The sequence below is a fragment of the Balaenoptera acutorostrata genome, chromosome 2, assembly GCF_949987535.1.
Source record: "Balaenoptera acutorostrata chromosome 2, mBalAcu1.1, whole genome shotgun sequence".
NCBI lineage: Eukaryota > Metazoa > Chordata > Mammalia > Artiodactyla > Balaenopteridae > Balaenoptera > Balaenoptera acutorostrata.
In genome coordinates this window covers 10,687,231-10,704,740 of record NC_080065.1, presented here as the reverse complement: position 1 = coordinate 10,704,740, position 17,510 = coordinate 10,687,231, and the positions used below count along the sequence as shown (strand labels likewise).

The following is a 17,510-nucleotide window of genomic DNA, read 5'->3' as shown; positions in this document are numbered from 1 at the left end:
GAAAAGGGAATTGAGGTTAATTGGGTGTTTTGATCATGTGCTCGGTGCCACGTTAGGCAACTTTCAGTGGAGTATCTCATTTAATGTTCATGACGTTATTGCTTCCATTTTGTCTCATAGATGGAATCAGTGGGATTCGGAGGCAATAAAGATTACCTCTATTCACCCATCTTGCAGAGGCCACACAGAGTTCCATCTTAGTTCTCTTCAAAGGTGCTATCTTCCCTTCCTGTACTTCATTTATACAGATAGACTTAAGGACGGTATTAAGTTGATGTCATAACACGAGACAAGCCTCTCCAAAGAGTGCATCCAATATCCTGTTTTGTTACAGTCTCTGACCAAAGGTACATGAGCCTTTAAAAGTAAATAAAGGAAAATTGTTTAACTTCTGAAAAAATATCCAAATAGAAAATATAAGACTTCAATTTAGTCATAAGAACATGATGGTTGGAGAACAGTAAGAACCTAAAGATATGCTCCAGGGACCTCTATGCTCATCAAATGTATCTACGTCCTTCATCAGTTGGGAATTAATGAATTGAACATGAATAAATCAAAAGTGGGATTAATGATTATGTTTGTTAACAAAAGTTGGATCTAGCCAGCTCTTGGAAGTCCATTATTTCCTAGGTGAAGGGAACTTTGCTGTTACACAACTGGTGGTAAAACTGCATGAAGCTGATTTCCATAAGAGTCTCATCAAAGAAAGTTCTAAGAATCACGTTACCCAATGAAATGGCTGAGATCACAGGCTCTGGATTAAGCTTGTTTAGACTGATTCTTGGATCTTTTACAACCAGAGTGACTTTGAGCTAATTGAGTGACACCTGGGCTTCAGTTTTCCTGTCTATAAAGTGAGGTGTACGTTCTAGGGGTGCTGTGAAGATACAGGGAGGTAATACCTGTCCGTCACTCAGTGCAGTGCCTCACCTCACTGATAAACTTAGCTTCTACACAGGCCACCTCAGCTGGCACTCAACTTACGGCCCCACAGGCCCCTTTCCACAAGTCACTGACTTATTCTTTTAGTTTGCCAGTTTCTACCTATTTTCCCATCATAAAATGTCCTCTTCCAACATTCCAAATGATTGCTGCTTCCATCTTCATTCATCACCATCATATTGTATTTCCTCCTGACTTCACAAATCTTTGATTTTTCTGTATTCACGATCTCTTGTAGTTATAGAGATCCTAACAATCTCTGTGCTGTCTCCTTTGCATTTTAGACAAGGAAACGGAAGCCAAGGGGGATTTAAGAGAACTAACCCGTCTTTGCAGGTCCCCAAATCATCTGCCCCTTCAAAAGTTTCTAATCAGTATTGGGGGGATTCGTAGACATTCAAAAATCACAAGGACTTCCCTGACCTACATGACCCTTCTCATCGTCACAGACAAGGAGGCAAATGGAAGGAACCGGAAGTCTCCGAAAGCCTCTGGTGGTGGTGATGCTGGTCTGTGCTAGTCAGTCCACATCCCCTCCCCACCCCTGCCCCAAGGGCCTGAACTTCCCCACTTCCAGACTGTTCTGTCTCTCCTCCCAGGCTTTCTTGTTGTCTTGGGTCTAGCCAGTGTGCACCACAGGCAGGAGAAGGAGGCTGGGGTCCTCCTTCCTGCCCTCCTTCAGCTCAGCCTGCAGCTTTGGCCGGGGCTTCATGCCGCATTACAGCCCCTGTCAGGCAGCCCCTTCCCAGACTCTATTCTTCCCTCAGGCCCCCATAACCTGTCCTCCCCTCTCCCCAACCGGCCGACGGGATGAGCACGGTCGTAGCTCCCCGTGTTTCTGCTACCTGCGGCTTCCGCATCCCCTGATGGGTCCCTTAACCCCACCCACACCTCTGCCCAGGTTGCCTTCATCACGTTCATTCCACAGTCCTGCCAGGACCATCATAAATGCAAGCGCTTAAGACTTGGATCTTCATCTCTGAAACCTCACTGGTATCATGAAGCCGTGTTATTTTATACTCTGTAACTCGTGGGGTCCCTGTGCCTGAACCTCCAGCAAACATTCTAGAGGCTTCTGGCTCCTTCTGGGCTGGGTTGGAGTCTAGTCCACAGCAGAGCAGGCCTTCAGAGAAGGAGGACATTTTTGATGTAAAATTTTAGAGTCAACATGATGTGATAAACTACATGGATGGTGATATTCTCTTTTGATTGGCTTTTCATGTTGCTTTAAAAATTCACTTTTAAGCTCCTTAGGTTTTTGCACGATTTTCCATGAGCTGTGACATATATGTTTGTGTGTGTGTTTGGGGTGCAAGAGGCACAACTATGTGCCCCTACATCACATGCAGAGCAGCACCATGGAAGCACAATCCAGTCCTGTGCTCTGATAATCCCCCCTTTCCACAGTTTATCTGTTCACCAATAACCCGCTCAGTAAGGAATCCCTCATATCCTGTACAAAGCCAGCCAATGGCCCAAGCCTACCAGGAAATTGAATAAAAGTTGTGAAATGTTTTCAATGTGAAACTGTGTCAAGTAGTAGTAGAAGCCCCCATTCTCCTTTTTATCCCCCTATAAGAATTCTTGTTCCCAATTTCCCCTTCCAGCTGTCACCTACATGCCAGAAGCAGATGGGGAAGACTAGGGAACTGGCTTCCTTGTGGCCCAGATCTGGGTCTTGTCGGAGGTAGAGCATCATTTGGATGCCTTGAGGGAGGCAGGTAGAACCATATTTGCATTTGTGAAATCGAAATGGAACTCAGCATCATTTCTGTGTGATCCGTGCAACGCTTTTACCTCTGGTCGGCCCTTAACTAGACAGTAGTCCCTGTGCGGACCACTTGACAAGTACTCAGGTGCCGTTTTCCTTAGCCTCCGAGCACAGCCCAAGGGTAGAAACTCTCATCACCCCTCTTTACTAGGGAGGGATGGTCCCCCCCGCCCCCTTCCCCCTCCCCGCCTCCCCCACCACATAGCACAGGTAGCTGGTGCATCAACCCCCATGCCCAGCCCCGTGCGGCGCCCCGAGGGCAGAGCAGCAGAGAGGGGCTCCCCAGACTCAGAGCACATTCACAAAGTAATAGTAATGATCAACACAATCAGTCAAAATAATATGGACCTATACTGTGTAGATATTATACAAATACACTGTGTGATCACTGTTATTACTGATGCTGGCTCCATGAGCAAGGGCTTCACGCTTTTTACGGTGAGAACAGTCATAGCCACATTTACGTAGCGGGCAGGTGTTTGGACTTAAGAGCACGTGACGACTTGTGAGAGTGGTCAGTCCCAGTGAGAGCATCTGCTGATCCCTTTTCTACCTGCACAAGAGCCCTTTTGGCCAGAGGCAGCAGGAGGGCTGTTAAAGGATGGAGGGCGAATCCTGAAACTCCCAAGTGGCAGGGCCTTTGCTGCTTGAACAACAAATTCAGGGAGAGATTCGTGGTGTGAACCCCCTTGTCACGCAGGGGTCTGTTCTCCAAGAAAACACGGGGGTCTCCTTATGGTCAGCATAGGAGCTGTATTTTTATCCTGGTGGGACGGGGGAGGTTACAGGACCTTAGAAATGGGGATATTTTCCTCTTAGGAAAAACCTGCCTTTGTACATCCCCTCACTCTGGGTGGGATCCGGTGAATCACTCTGAATCCAGAGGATCATGCAGTTTCATCCCTTCCCTTTGGTCCCAGCGTCTTATAGAAATAGCCAGGTGTGGTTAGTGGGAGTATAAAGCCTTGGAGTACCGATAAGAAACAAGAGGGACAGAGTCATAACTGTGGCAGCTGGAGATGGGCAACCAGCCAGGTCAGAGGAAATGAACACACAATGTTTACTCTTTCCTGTTGTATTTGGATACAGATCAGAGGTAAAGCTCACTTGGATTTTCACACACAAAATATGGTGTCAGCTTTGTTCTGAAACTGTGTCGTGCAGGTACAGTTTGCCCCAGAGAAATTAACTGTCTCATCTGTGGAGTCCTCTCCTGTGTGAATGATGAGTCTTTAATCCCCCAGAATCATCCAGGGTGGGAACATTTGGGCGAGAAGGTGGGGCAGCAGGCAGCAGAGAGTCAAGTGAAAGCACGTAACTTACTTGTAATCCCTTCTCTTTGTTTGTCATATTTTCTAAGAAATGCATAAGGCCCCATGTTAAATTTAGGAGGTCTGGACTTTAGGCCTTCTTCTGTCCCTTTTCAGAGGGGAGATTCCTTTTTGGGGCTGGGTGATCTGAAGGCTGGGCCCCATGACTCTCAAATCTTGAGGACACTCTAGCTCCTGAGAAAATCCCCTGGTCAGATTTATGGTGACATCGTCCGGTCTCGCACCTGCACTGGACCTAGTCACCATGGGCCGGGGGTGGGGGCCGCCAGAGAGGCCCCTCCCTTCCTCCCTCCCTGGAGGCCCTCAGACCATCCATGTCACAGAGCTTCCGGGCCCCCTGCTCAGACCCTGCCGTGGCTCCTAGCTCAGCTCTCCGCGTTGCTGCCTCTGGACCAGCTGCCCGCGTCCCCGCGACACTATAGCCCGCTTGCCCTCCGTCCCACACAGCGGCGTCATTCCCCTGTGTCATCGCTCAGGCTGCTCGCCTCCTCAGCAGCCCCGGCCGACTCCTTCACCTGCTGCCTCTCTCATGCCTCAGGGCCCAGCGCAGGCTCCTAACCGTCCTTCCGGATCCTGCGAGTTTGCCGAGAGCCCCACGGCCCCTGCTCAGAGCTCCATCACTGGATTTACTTGCAGTAATAATTAGCGGTCCAGCTCCTCCTCGCCAGCTTAGAAACTCCTGGAGGGTGGATATAGGACGGGTTTAACGGGGATACACCTAACAGCTGGTAGGTTCCGGTGGCTTAATACACACTCTTTTAATATGTTATAAATTAAATGTGGTCAGTTTGAGGTGACTTTTGAGGCCAGGTCTTAAATAATGCCAGTTGACCAATCTTTCATTTTTTTAAGGTACATAAAAATGCAACAGAGTAGTACATATGTGATTTTTCACTCCAATTCTTTTTGTTCCTTGGGTTTCTCACATGAGTGAACAATCCTGATTTTGCTTGATTGACAAGTCGTTACATCCTTCCCCGTCCTCCCCCTCCTCCTCCGCCTTCTTACCCTTCTTTTCTTCTGCCCCCTCCTCCCCTCTGCCTCTTGTTTCCCCTCCCTCTCCTCCATCACTGTCTCCACCGATGACCTCTGCTGCTTTACTTCAAAATACATCCCTGTTCCTCTCTTTTTAATCGTAATATGAAATATTCCAGATGAGTTCTGATGGTCTTGTGGGAGACCTTTCATTTTTTCCCTATTATGTTTGCAGCCTTAACCCTTTCTGACACCCATGTTTGTATCTGCTTCCTAGATGAGGAATCTCACCGTGGATGGGCACTTCGGCGCGTGGTCTCCATGGACACCATGCACGCACACCGACGGCAGCACCGTGGGATCCTGCCTCTGCCGGACCCGCTCCTGCGACAGCCCGGCCCCCCAGTGCGGCGGCTGGCAGTGCGAGGGCCCCCGCATGGAGATCGCTAACTGTTCCAGGTGTGTCCCTCGCAACACTCGGGCTTAAACTCACGTGTGATCTCAGCCTGCAGAGGAATTTAGGAAACCACTTCCAATACATGACTTCCCTCTTCAAGAGAAATGTCAGAAAAAGACAGGGACACTTACCACTTAAAAATGATGTGATCTGTGAGAGTAGATTTAAAATTACAAATTAGATTTGTAATATACATATATACATATTCATATATATAATATACACATGTATGTATAACTGAATCACTGTACTGTGCACCTGCAACTAACACGATATTGTAAATCAACTGTACTTCAATTTAAAAAATTACAAATTAGATTCTAAAGCTGTTTATATGTTGAGATAAAGCTAAACCTATTCATGTGTTCGTTGTTAGATTAGGGAAAGTATTTTGAGTGTGCACGACATTAGAAGAAGGAAAAGCATAAAATTTCTGAATGTTTAATTAGACCCTGCTCATCAAGTTTTTAAATGGGAAGGTGGCTATCAAAAATCACTATGGCATTTAAATTCCCTCACGCATTTAAATAGTGATGTAACAGAAATTATACCTTTGCAACTTTTGAAGCTTTTTTTTTTTTTTTTTTACTTTTGAAGTTTTTGATGAAAAAAAAAATTCGATGCCAACTTACAAGTAGTTGAGAGGTATCTAGTTTATCACCATTCTTTTAGGGGGCAGGTGAGAAGCTTGCTATGAAGACCACCGCACCCGGAAACCACACTGTCCAAGTACAAACATTGTGAGTGACAGCTGTCCCATCACAGCTACATCACGGGAACTTTAGTTGCTACCCTAGATCTGTCCTTTACAGGTTCAGGAATATCACTCTAGGGGCCGCTTCTGAAACTACCAAAACTATCCTACACTGGCACTCACACTCCAGAGGAGCCCACTTCTAACAATGCATATCACTTTCCAAATGTGCACGAGAGCGGCACTTACTGGTATATGGGCTGTTAGGGGTAAATTTTGGTTGATGAATTAAGGGGTGTCCAAGAATACGTGAGCTGATACCCTGTGCATGCATCTCTGTCCTTGCATGGATTGGGGGGTAGTGTCTGCCATGATAACGGAGTAGGATACCTTTCCCTGCTCTGAGTAGAAAGCTGGCTAGAGCAGCTGTCTGCTGTCAGCAGCATCACATCTGCTTGATGTGACTCTCTCATGAGTGTACATTTCAGCATGCCTGAGGGATAGGAAGCTGGGACTCCATCATTTACAAAAACAGGCCATGTCACAGTTTCGCATGTGTCGCCAGATTCTATCTGAGATTTGCCTTCTCTCTTATGAACCACCTCACGGCAGGGTCTGGAGAGACGGCCCATTGCACTCACTTGCTTCTAACCATTGGAAGCCGCTGATGCTGTCAAAGGAAAGAGACAGTGGAGCAAGTGGATTAGGCCGGTTGGCAGCAAATGTTTTTTGTTCTAACAGCAGGGGACTCCTAGTCTACATATTCCTTTGAAGTTATCAGCCCAAAGTATGGTAATCTAACACCAGAGATTGTTTTTTAATGCCCTTTATCAGTTGATAACCTGTTTATGTTGGCCTCAATTTTGTTGGAAGCAAAAAACTGGAAACCACCTAACTTACAAACCCATATTTTTTGGCTCAGTCAGCAACGTCAAGTGCTTCCTCAATTTGTGCAAAGTACATCCAAAAGTCTTTACAAAGGCTGATCTATTGATGCTAAATTAAACCTGTTCTTTATTTATTATTGTAATTGTTTAATCCAATATACTCAGCAAGTGTTGGGAAATTCAAGATATTGCTAATTCAATACATTTTGCAAATATAATATCTTTGATGAAATGCTTTTATCGTATCACGTCATTTAAATTTGTTTTCTCACTATCTTGGAGCCGCAGATTAAAGGCATTCAATTTATGGAAATGAACCCACAATATAAGGTAATTAGCTAAGCCAGACTTTATTATCAAACCAGGGTCAAGTCAGACTTCCTATCAATCAGGAAAATCTGGTTTAATTTTATAATTAAAATGAACACAGGAATGTGTATGTCACTTCTGAATTCTAATTCCTGGGGCAGGAGGGAGGAACAGAGACAGAGAGAGAGAGCTGTAGCTAGCTAAGCAGAAAGGTAGAACGTCAAGGAAGGCTTGGAGCCTTGACAGGACTTCGTCATCTAAACACAATAAGTCCACAACTTTCAACGTTTGCTACCTATACCTTCTTTTTTCAAAATTTTTTTTTATTGAAATATAGTTGATTTACAATGTTGCATTAGTTTCAGGTGTACAGCAAAGTGATTCAGTTCTACATACATATATGTGGGACCTTAGTTCCCCGGCCAGGGATGAAACCCACAGCCCCTGCATTGGAAGCGCGGAGTCTTAACCACTGGACCGCCATGGAAATCGTTACCTATACCTTCTTAGGGGACTTTTCTCTAGGAGCAAAACCTGTGTCCGTCCTGGGTTGGTCCAGAGAACCAGTGACGGCAAGATCGTCTGTGTGCGGTAATGAAACTGCAGGGGGCTCTGAGCATCTGCCCCTGGGGTGGGGGAGAGGAGCAGGAAGCTGGGCAGAGCTGGGCTGCAGGCCGCACAAAGACCTCAGCTGGCCACACAGGGCGCTCCAGAGCTGGCAGCTCCTTGATGCTGTTTGATCCTCTCACCTGAGAGCAGTAACCACCAACACCCTCAGCATCTGAAGAAAGGCAGACCACAGCGTCCACTACTGCGTGCTTTGACAGTAGCTGGGAGATAGAAGCCAAGTCCTTAATCACACAGCTCTGCTCTGCTCTGTACTCCGAACGTCCCAGCTCAGCTAACATCTGCTGCTGGGTAACCCGGAGAATGGTTCAAACAGTGTGATCCATGGAGTAGGTTTCCTGTCTCCTTTGTGTATTGTTTTGTTGTTGTTTGTTTGATTTTTCTTTTACAACTATACTCAATTTGGTCCTCCCTTCCCTGCATCACCTATAGCACTGTGACCACAGCAATATTTCATATTTTAAAACAAGCACCAGGACACCTGAAACTAACACAACATTGGAAATCAATTATACTTCAATAAAAAAGATTAAAAATTTTAAAAAGCAAGCACCAGGAAAGCTTCTTGGATCAGTCTCCGAACTCTTCCGCCTCACTTCATGTAGGATATTTTTTTAAGTGTTATCTTCTCTCCAGGAGCCTATTTAGAATGCAGAGACCTCTGGCCGAGTTGTCTGTGACATCACTAACACTGAAAAGCACGTTGGGTGACCACACCATATGGGAGCCCAGGGCGTGAGGGCACTGCCTGCCCAAGAGGAGAAGGTCTGTCAGATAAGGAAAGGCAAGCCACAAGGGTGGATTTTGCCCTCCGCTCACCTTTTCCATAGGCCAGCTCAGATCACTCCACAAAGTTGAAAGGAGCCCATCAGGGCTACAGAGATTAGATTCTTTGTGTTATTACAGAAAACAACAGCATATCAACCTTGCATTATGCGCTGCATTATTTCTATAAAGCTAAGTTGGTTTCCACTGATGCCTGGCAGAAACTTTATAAAAGCCATAGAACTGTTATTGTTGGAAGATTATAGTCAATGAATAATATTCTTTTTTATATTGTTTAATGGAAAAAAAGGACTATCACAGGCATTACTGTGACTTGTTTATCGATACCTCCTCTGCTCTGGTTCTGGTTGTGGAATGTCATTCACTAAGCAGAGCCATGATACAGTTAGTGGTTATTTTAAGACTAAAATTCAAATAAATGAATCTGCTTTAGTGATGTTTTAAATGCATAAGTGGATTGTTTTGGACTGACTTAATCACAGAAATGATCCATCTGCTGATATATGCTTACTTCTTTGGTTGCCTGCTACTACATCTGCCCCCAAGCAGCCTTTCTAGTTGTGCAAACCCAGCTCCATAGAATAATCACACACATGGACAGTATATTCATTTATTCCCTCAGGTATTATACTCCTATTATTTACAAACACTTCCATTTACCTACCTCCCTGTATACAGATTGTAAGTAGACTGTATAATCAGATGTCACGTTTGTTAAAAGGTTTAGGAAATTAAGAATTTCCAAACAATTTTGGAAGCAGTGTTTCCTGCATTATCTAACCATTTTTTTCATATATAAAGAAACTTTGAGAGTAAAAATATCATTTTATTCATGTTGAAATTGCTATTTTTGCATGTAATTCAATGAATTACCTGGATACTTTTTTAAATTGTGTAGGTAATGATGTATAAGATACTAATTACTTTTAGAAGCAAATTGGGAAGTCTATTTTGTGTTAGTTTGGTTAAATTATCACAAAGCAGCTTTGTTATTATATTGTATATGGAGGTATCACTTTATATTTTATTAAGATTATTTTTAAGTTTCAGAAAATAAAGTAGGGAAATATGAAATACACTAAGTATTTTCTCAGAGGAACTTTCATTTGAAATTGTGTTAGAAGTTACATATGTAATTTGTTGTTTATACCTTGAGCTTCAATGGCATAGCTGTGGACCGCCATACTTTTAAAGGAACACATAAAGTAAAATAAGAATTCATGTGAGTTGATTTTTTTCAGTGGAAATATAAATCCTATAGATGAGGGTAACAGCTATTTAGAAACATATATGCAATTAGAGAAGTAAAAATAATTCTACATGCAGTAAACCATCTATGTGGGAGTTTGGACTCTGGATTTAACAGATATTTTAATACTTAAAAATTTTTTTTATTCCTATAGCTTGTTTTTAAATAGCAGGGACAAACTGCTAAGGGAGATATTTAAATTATAAATATTCTACATGCAGCCATTTTAAGGAAAAAATACAATATCAAACAAAAATTTTCTCTAGCTGCTAGTAGCAGTTTATTTTATAAACCACTTTTATAAAAGTGGTTCATTTTCTTTTTCTTTTATTTAGCATTTTCAATATGTCTACCTTATTTTATATGTATAACAACATAAAGATATATGCAATTTGCACTTCCTATTTATACACTACGTCTTTGTCAAATTGCAAGAAAATAGCCAAGAATCTGAATTTAAAATACCCATTCTTCATTTTTTTTTAAAAAAATTTTTAATTAATTAATTTATTTATATTTTTATTTTTGGCTGTGTTGGGTCTTCGTTTCTGTGCGAGGGCTTTCTCTAGTTGTGGCAAGCGGGGGCCACTCTTCATCGCGATGCGCGGGCCTCTCACTATCGTGGCCTCTCTTGTTGCGGAGCAAAAGCTCCAGACGCGCAGGCTCAGTAGTTGTGGCTCACGGGCCTAGTTGCTCCGCGGCATGTGGGATCCTCCCAGACCAGGGCTCGAACCCGTGTCCCCTGCATCGGCAGGCAGACTCTCAACCACTGCGCCACCAGGGAAGCCCCACCATTCTTCATTGTTAATAAAGCTTGTTTTAAAACTTCGCACATTTTGGTGCTCTTTATCAATATGAATGCCATCGAGAAAGTTACTGATTTTCACTGATGTTAGCAGAATTTTAAAATAAGCATTTAGATGAGTATTTTGTTCAAATGTGCAGTTTTCATAGATGACACCTGACATGGTACAAGTCAACTAAATTCATAAACTCTCAGGTTTCAGGGATTCATCTCTAACTGCTTTTCAGTGAAATAACATTATTTTTCATTAGTTTATAGTTTAATGTTTTCATAACTAAACTTTCTTAATTGTTCCTAATATTGCTAAAACTTGACTCTCAGATTTTCTACTTTGATTCTAAAATCAGATACGTGGGGAAGAAAACCTCACAGTGACTGAAGTTCCTGTGACAGGACCTTTATTCCCACGGCTCCTCGCGGGCTTTTCCTTCACAGCCCCCAGTCAGTGGTCCGTGTCGGGAACGTGTGAATTTGGGGGCGGGTGCAGACAGAGGCTGGGCTCCGAGCCAGTTGGACCCAGTGACCCCGTGGCTTCTTCCCCCAGGAGTGGAGGCTGGACCCCCTGGACCTTGTGGTCTCCCTGCAGCACCACCTGCGGCATCGGCTTCCAGGTGCGCCAGAGGTCCTGCAGCAACCCTACTCCGCGGCACGGGGGCCGGGTGTGTGTGGGACAGAACCGCGAGGAAAGGTATGTACCCTTCCTGCTCCCGGCATCGCCATCCTCGCGCTTACTGTCATCCCAGCGTGGTCGGTTCCCCTGCAGTTTTAGTTTTGGATCCGGCTCAGCTTCTCTGTGGCATCCTTTTCTGTTGAGCTGAATGACCCTCCTCTTTTCCTGACATTCTTTAATTCTGAGCAAAGCTGGGGGTTGACAGCATCGTTGGGCCGCCGTGGAGCTTGCACAGTTCATTCAGCTGAGCAGTTCCCGAGGGACTGGAGATCCAAGGTCACTGGGCACCTCTGCGCTGGGCTCCCCAGAGACTAAGCGTATGGGTCTGCTGGAGAATGATTGTTCTTGTTGGAATTCAACTAGAATTGAATTCTAGTCTCAAACCTCCACTTCTGAATAGGGCCTGAGCTGGTCCTGGGTCCAGATGCTACTGTTCGGATGAGGTAAGTTTTCCATCACAACTAAATTAAGCACTGGCATGTAGGTGAGAACATAGTCAGTATTTTGGTTATATTTACAACTATGCGCTAGTCTCTTAACAGGTACCCTCAGTGAAGCTGCAGGACAACCCAGAAGGGGGGATCCTTTTCCACGTGTATTTTAAGCTTTCCGCACATCATAGGGACATTTGAGTTCAGTCTCGCATTTAACAGTTTGTTGCTTTCTATAGACTCAGACATTTGGTTTTGGCCTCATAAAATCTACAGTTGTCATAATTGACTCTTTCTTGCATATTTAAAGTACATTCTCGTTTATGGGAGAAAATCCAAGTAGGTGAATTTCACATCACTTTCAGGATTCTTACTCTCCATATCACGTAAACTTATCCTATTAATCCATGAGAAACAAGCTGGCTTTCAGTACTTTTTAATGAAAATGTAGTAAGGCTTATAGCCAGTGAAATGGGTTCAGTGGGAGCCTCAGGAAAATACTGTATGCAGTTATTTGCTATGTGATTAATATTTATATAGACAAAACCACAGGCTTAGTGTATAGATAATTCTCTACTAAATATTTATCACAACCTGAAATTAACTGGAATCATTTTTTTTTCTTTCTTCACTGTGTACCTAAATCACCAATTAAGACTTCGTTCTTCTGACTCAGAGAGAAAAATGAAGGATGACGTTTACAAAGCAGGGTTGGTCGTTTTTGTAGTAGTCCCCAGTGACAGACTTGCATAAGCTTGTCATTTCCAACCTGACACCAGTTGATAAGTGGGAAAGCCGATTATGGGGAAGTTGTCTCCCTGCTATTTCCCAGGGTTATAAGACTTAAATTGGTTGGAAGTTGTAAAATGCTATACGTTGTCACGTAATAGAGCCCATTCAGGCAAAGTCACCTTCATCTGTGCGAAGCCACTCCTAGAATCACGGCACCTCCACAACCGCACACCTGTTATCACCTTTCCCAGGCTGAGCACGCGGGAAGGAAGAAGCTGGTTAATTCTGTGGTTAACATAGGTGTATGTTCTGTATCCATTTATGAGTGTTCAGAAAGCTTCATTTTCAGAAAGAGATCAGGATGGCTAATGTGTTCGGGGAACTTACACTTAAAACATTCTTATTTTACAGAAGAAACACTCATTTGGGCTAGATGAATATTTGCTTAAGAAGGGAACATTGGGACTTAAGTAATAGACGCCTGGATGGTAAGAACAAGGCCTGTAGCCCGGGGAAGTCTCCCTTTGGAACTGCCTTTCTAGGGGGCGTTCAAGAAAATAATGAAAACTAGAAAAGACAAACACATGATATCACTTTCTTGGTCTTCACAAACAAACGGTTCTTAGGTTTCTTTTCCATGTTATGCAGGAAGTCTCTCTACCTAAGTAATATAAAGAAACAGCATTCTGATTCTGAGAAAAGGGAAATTTGAGAACTAAACTCAAGATTAAAGGAGAGCCTTGTCTCCCTGAGAAGGTACAAAGGACGATGGACTAGACATACACAATCATTAATAAAATCACATTGTGTTTATTTGAACACCGTCAACCGTAAAGAACGCCTGAGTGGCCACAAATGAATAAATTGGCTCTCCTGGGAAAGTCCCGAAGTTAATGTTAGGACTACAGTCAGTGACTTTTGATTTGGGATAAAATCTCCAATATATGAAAAATTCAATGAGAGCTTTATTGCAACAGAGATCTCAGAAATAGCTACATCATTTTTTCTACATAATGGATAAAGAAAATATGTAACTTATATTCTAGATGTACTTTAAAAGGCATGGGCATTTTGTTTTTCTGCTCTAAAACTTCCTGGAAAATGATTTTCTTGAGTAGCAGAAACTGAATAGAAGCACTGACTCCTAAAAAGGTTACCAGCAAGGATGAAGCAATGGATCTCTGTGTATAAATATTAACAAAATGCAAATGTCATTGTCTGTATTTGTTTTCTCCTGCTGTGTGACACAAACTTGATGGCTTAAAGCAACACACATTTATCAACTCAAGTCTTGGTGGACCAGGAGTTACTACATGACTCATCTGGGCTCTCTGCTTAGCCAGAGCTGTGGTCTCATCTGAGGCTCAGATGGGGAAGGATTTACTTCCAAGATCATGTGGTTGTTATCAGCATTCAGTGCCTTGTGGGCTGTCAGTCTGGGATCTCGGCGTCTCAATAGTTGCCAGCCTGAGACGGTCCTCAGTTTCTTGCCAAGTGAGCCTTCCCAATATGGTCACTTGCTTCCTCAAATCCAGCAAGGAAGAGAATCTCCTTGCAAAATGGACATTACTCTCCTATGTAATGTCATCACAAAGGTGACAAACCATCACCATTCCATATTCTGTTGGCTAGAAGAAAGTCACAGACCCGGTCCTCAATCAAGAGGGGGACATTACACAGGATGTGAACATCAGAAGGGCAGGGATCATTGGGATCACCATATAGTTTATCTGCTAGTGTCGATTATCTGTCCCTGATGTGTACAAAATGCATTTCCCCCCTCCCAAGTTTCCACAAAATTTTATACCATTCAGTCATTTCCCCAAAGTACAGAACCTTATTTAAGTCAGACCCATATGTGAATGAGCCTTCCTGGGTGTAGTTCATCTCAATCTGTCCATCTTTAAAATGAGAGACACGTTATCTGCCACCAACACACCCAGTGTACCCATGGTGGGACAGGCAAAGTGTTACAGCTACAGATAGTTCCATTGAAAAAGGGGGGAAATGGAAAGTACAAAGAAATTTCCATTGAAATTCTGAAATCTATTCAGACAAGTGTATGGAGTTGCTTGATTAAGTTTCAAGGCTTGGCCATGATTCTCCACAATTCTTAGCTCTGTGTTCTGGGCTCTCACTTCTGTTCCCTGAATCATCCTTCCTTTCTCATGAAAGGTAGCATGTGCTTCCAGCTGGTCAGTTTAATCAGCCTGCTTCCTGCCAGTACAAGTTTGGGTTTCCAACAGCCTCATTTCATTTGTACTTTCTCCATACATTTCAGTCTAAGCTGGTGATCTTTTTGCTGAAATAAACTCTATAAGTCTTCTGTAAATTTCCTTGGGGTTTACTCCGCTAAACAGATCTACACCCATAGATCTTTTTGAGATAGCCCTTCTCTACCTGGGGTTCCTGCTGAGATGGCTGAGGGACAACACCCTCCAGCTTGCTTGTGACTGAGAGGATCTGTGACTCTTGCTCTTGACCTTTTGAAAGGACTCCTTGTATGACTGAACTGCATGACTCTGATCTTTTGATGTTTCTGAGGTTTTAACAAAAGGTTGTACATCCTCAGCTTTTTACTCTATGTCAACCTTTCCTGACAGTGCTCAGAAGCTGCTTCTTCGTTTTAGCATCTTTCGCCATCAGGAGAGGCCAAGAATTTCCGAAACCATCCAGTCCTGCTTCTTTCCATTTAATATTGCTTCCCTCAATTATTTTTCCTTCCACATTTTACTATAAGCAGCAAGAAGAAACCAGGCGGCACCTTCAACACTTTGCTTGGAAATTTCCTTAGCTATATAACTCAAGTCACTCTTAGGTATTCTGCTTTCCATATAACTGCAGTGACAAATTTGGAAGCTTTCTTCGTTGTATGACAAGGGTCTCCCTTCTTCTAGCTTCTAATAATATGATCCTATTTTCTTTTAATTTCTTTATTGCGCTAAAGATATATATATATATATATATATAACATAAAATTTGCCATTTAACCATTTTTAAGTGTTCAGTTCAGTGGCATAATTACATTTACAGTATTGTGCAACCATAACACTATTTCCAAAACTTTTGCATCACCCCAAACAGGAACTCTGAAACCAAAAAGCAATAACTCCCTATTATTTCCTCCTTCCAACCCCGGATAACTTTTAATCTATAAATTTACCTATTTAGGAGATTTCGTATAAGTAGAATCATACAATATTTGCCATTTTTATGTCTGGCTTATTTCACTTAGCATATTGTTTTCAAAGTTCATTGACGTTGTAGCATGTATCAGAACTTCGTTGCTTTTTAAGGCTGAATAATATTCTTCTGCATGGCTGCATCATATTGTGTTTACCCATTTACCTATCAGTTGACATTTGGGTTATTTCCACCTTTTGGCTACTGTGAATGATGCTGCCATGAATGTAAGTATCTGTTCAAGTCCTTGTTTCAGTTCTTTTGTGTACATATGTAGGAGTGTGTGTGTATATATATGTATAGAATTGCTAGGTCATATATTAATTCCATGTTTAGCTTTTAGAGCAACTGCAAAATTGTTTTCTACATTGGCTTCATCATTTACATCCCTACCAGCTATGTACAAGTGTTCCAATTTCTCTACATCCTTGCCAACACCTGTTATTTTTCATTTTTTGATTATAGCCATTCTAGCAAGTATAAAGTGTCTCATTGTTGTTTTGATTTACATTTCCCTAAGACGAATGATGTTGAGCATCTTCTCATGTGCTTATTGGCCATCTGTATATCTTTTTTGAAAATGTCTAGGCCTTTGCCCAGTTTCTAATCGGGATGGCTTTGTTGTTGTTGAGTTTTACTTCTTTATTTTATCTCCTTCTAAACCTTCACTGGCAGCATCCTCCAAGTCTACATGTATACTAACAGTCTGTTCAAGGTGATTTGGGTTTTCTCTACCATGCTTTTCAAAATTCTGCTTGCTTCTACTCATTCTCTAGTCCTGAAGCCTCTTTCATATTTTTAGATATTTCTTACAGTAGCACTACATGCCTAGGTGCCAAGATCTGTCTTAGTTGTCATTCATAATAATATTACTTCACACTTAGCTGCCTAAAACACCACATGCTTTATTGGCTCACAGTTTCTGTGGTTTCGTAGTCTGGACAGAGCTTACCTGGGTCCTTTGCTTCAGGATCTCACAAGTGTGCACCAAGGTGTAGACTGTGGCCATGGTCACATCTGAGGCTCAGTGAGAGGGGAGGGGACTGCTTCCTAAATCCCTTGGCTGTCAGCCACATTCAGTTCCTTCCGTGTCATTGGACCGAAGCTGTTATCCAGAAGCTGCCCTCAATTCCTTGCCACCTGGGCCTTTCGCATCTGACTGCTTACTACTTCAGAGCCAGCAAGGGAGAGAACTTCTTGAAAGAAGGACATTACACTGTTATGTAACATAGGCATGGGAGTGACAGCCTGTCATCTTTGCCATATTCTATTGGTTAGAAGCAAGGCCCAGGTCCCACCCACACTGAGTGGGAGGGGTTTACACAGGATGTGAATTCCAGGAAGCAAGGCTCATGAAGACCATGCTCGAGTCTTTCCACTGCATTACCAAAGTTAAGAGACCCAGGAACCAATGGGGGTTTATTATATGATTTTTCTTCATCTTCGTGGGCAAGTTTACTTAATCCTGTGATGAGCCAAAGTGATGCTGTTTGCAAATCATTATCATCACTCTATCCTACTGGTTCCCTTAGCTTTCCCTTGGGGTAAAAAATAATATTATGGAGGACTCAATATACGTACAGTTTCTCTGGTGCCACAAAAGATTCCATTATCCCAGTGTGGCCCAGCCAAGGAACAATCACTTAAAGCAAACCAAG

General features: G+C 43.0%; 1 protein-coding gene across 4 annotated transcripts in view; it reads left to right on the top strand.

Annotated features, from left to right (window-relative positions):
- Positions 1-17,510, top strand: part of SEMA5A (semaphorin 5A) — a 527,169-nt gene that overhangs the window by 419,174 nt on the left and 90,485 nt on the right. For all 4 annotated transcript variants that reach the window (XM_007191632.2, XM_057540979.1, XM_057540980.1 and 1 more), the window contains exons 14-15: positions 5,300-5,481; positions 11,381-11,524. In XM_007191632.2, the coding sequence (XP_007191694.2) occupies positions 5,300-5,481; positions 11,381-11,524 (326 nt within the window). The remainder of the gene's footprint in view (positions 1-5,299; positions 5,482-11,380; positions 11,525-17,510) is intronic.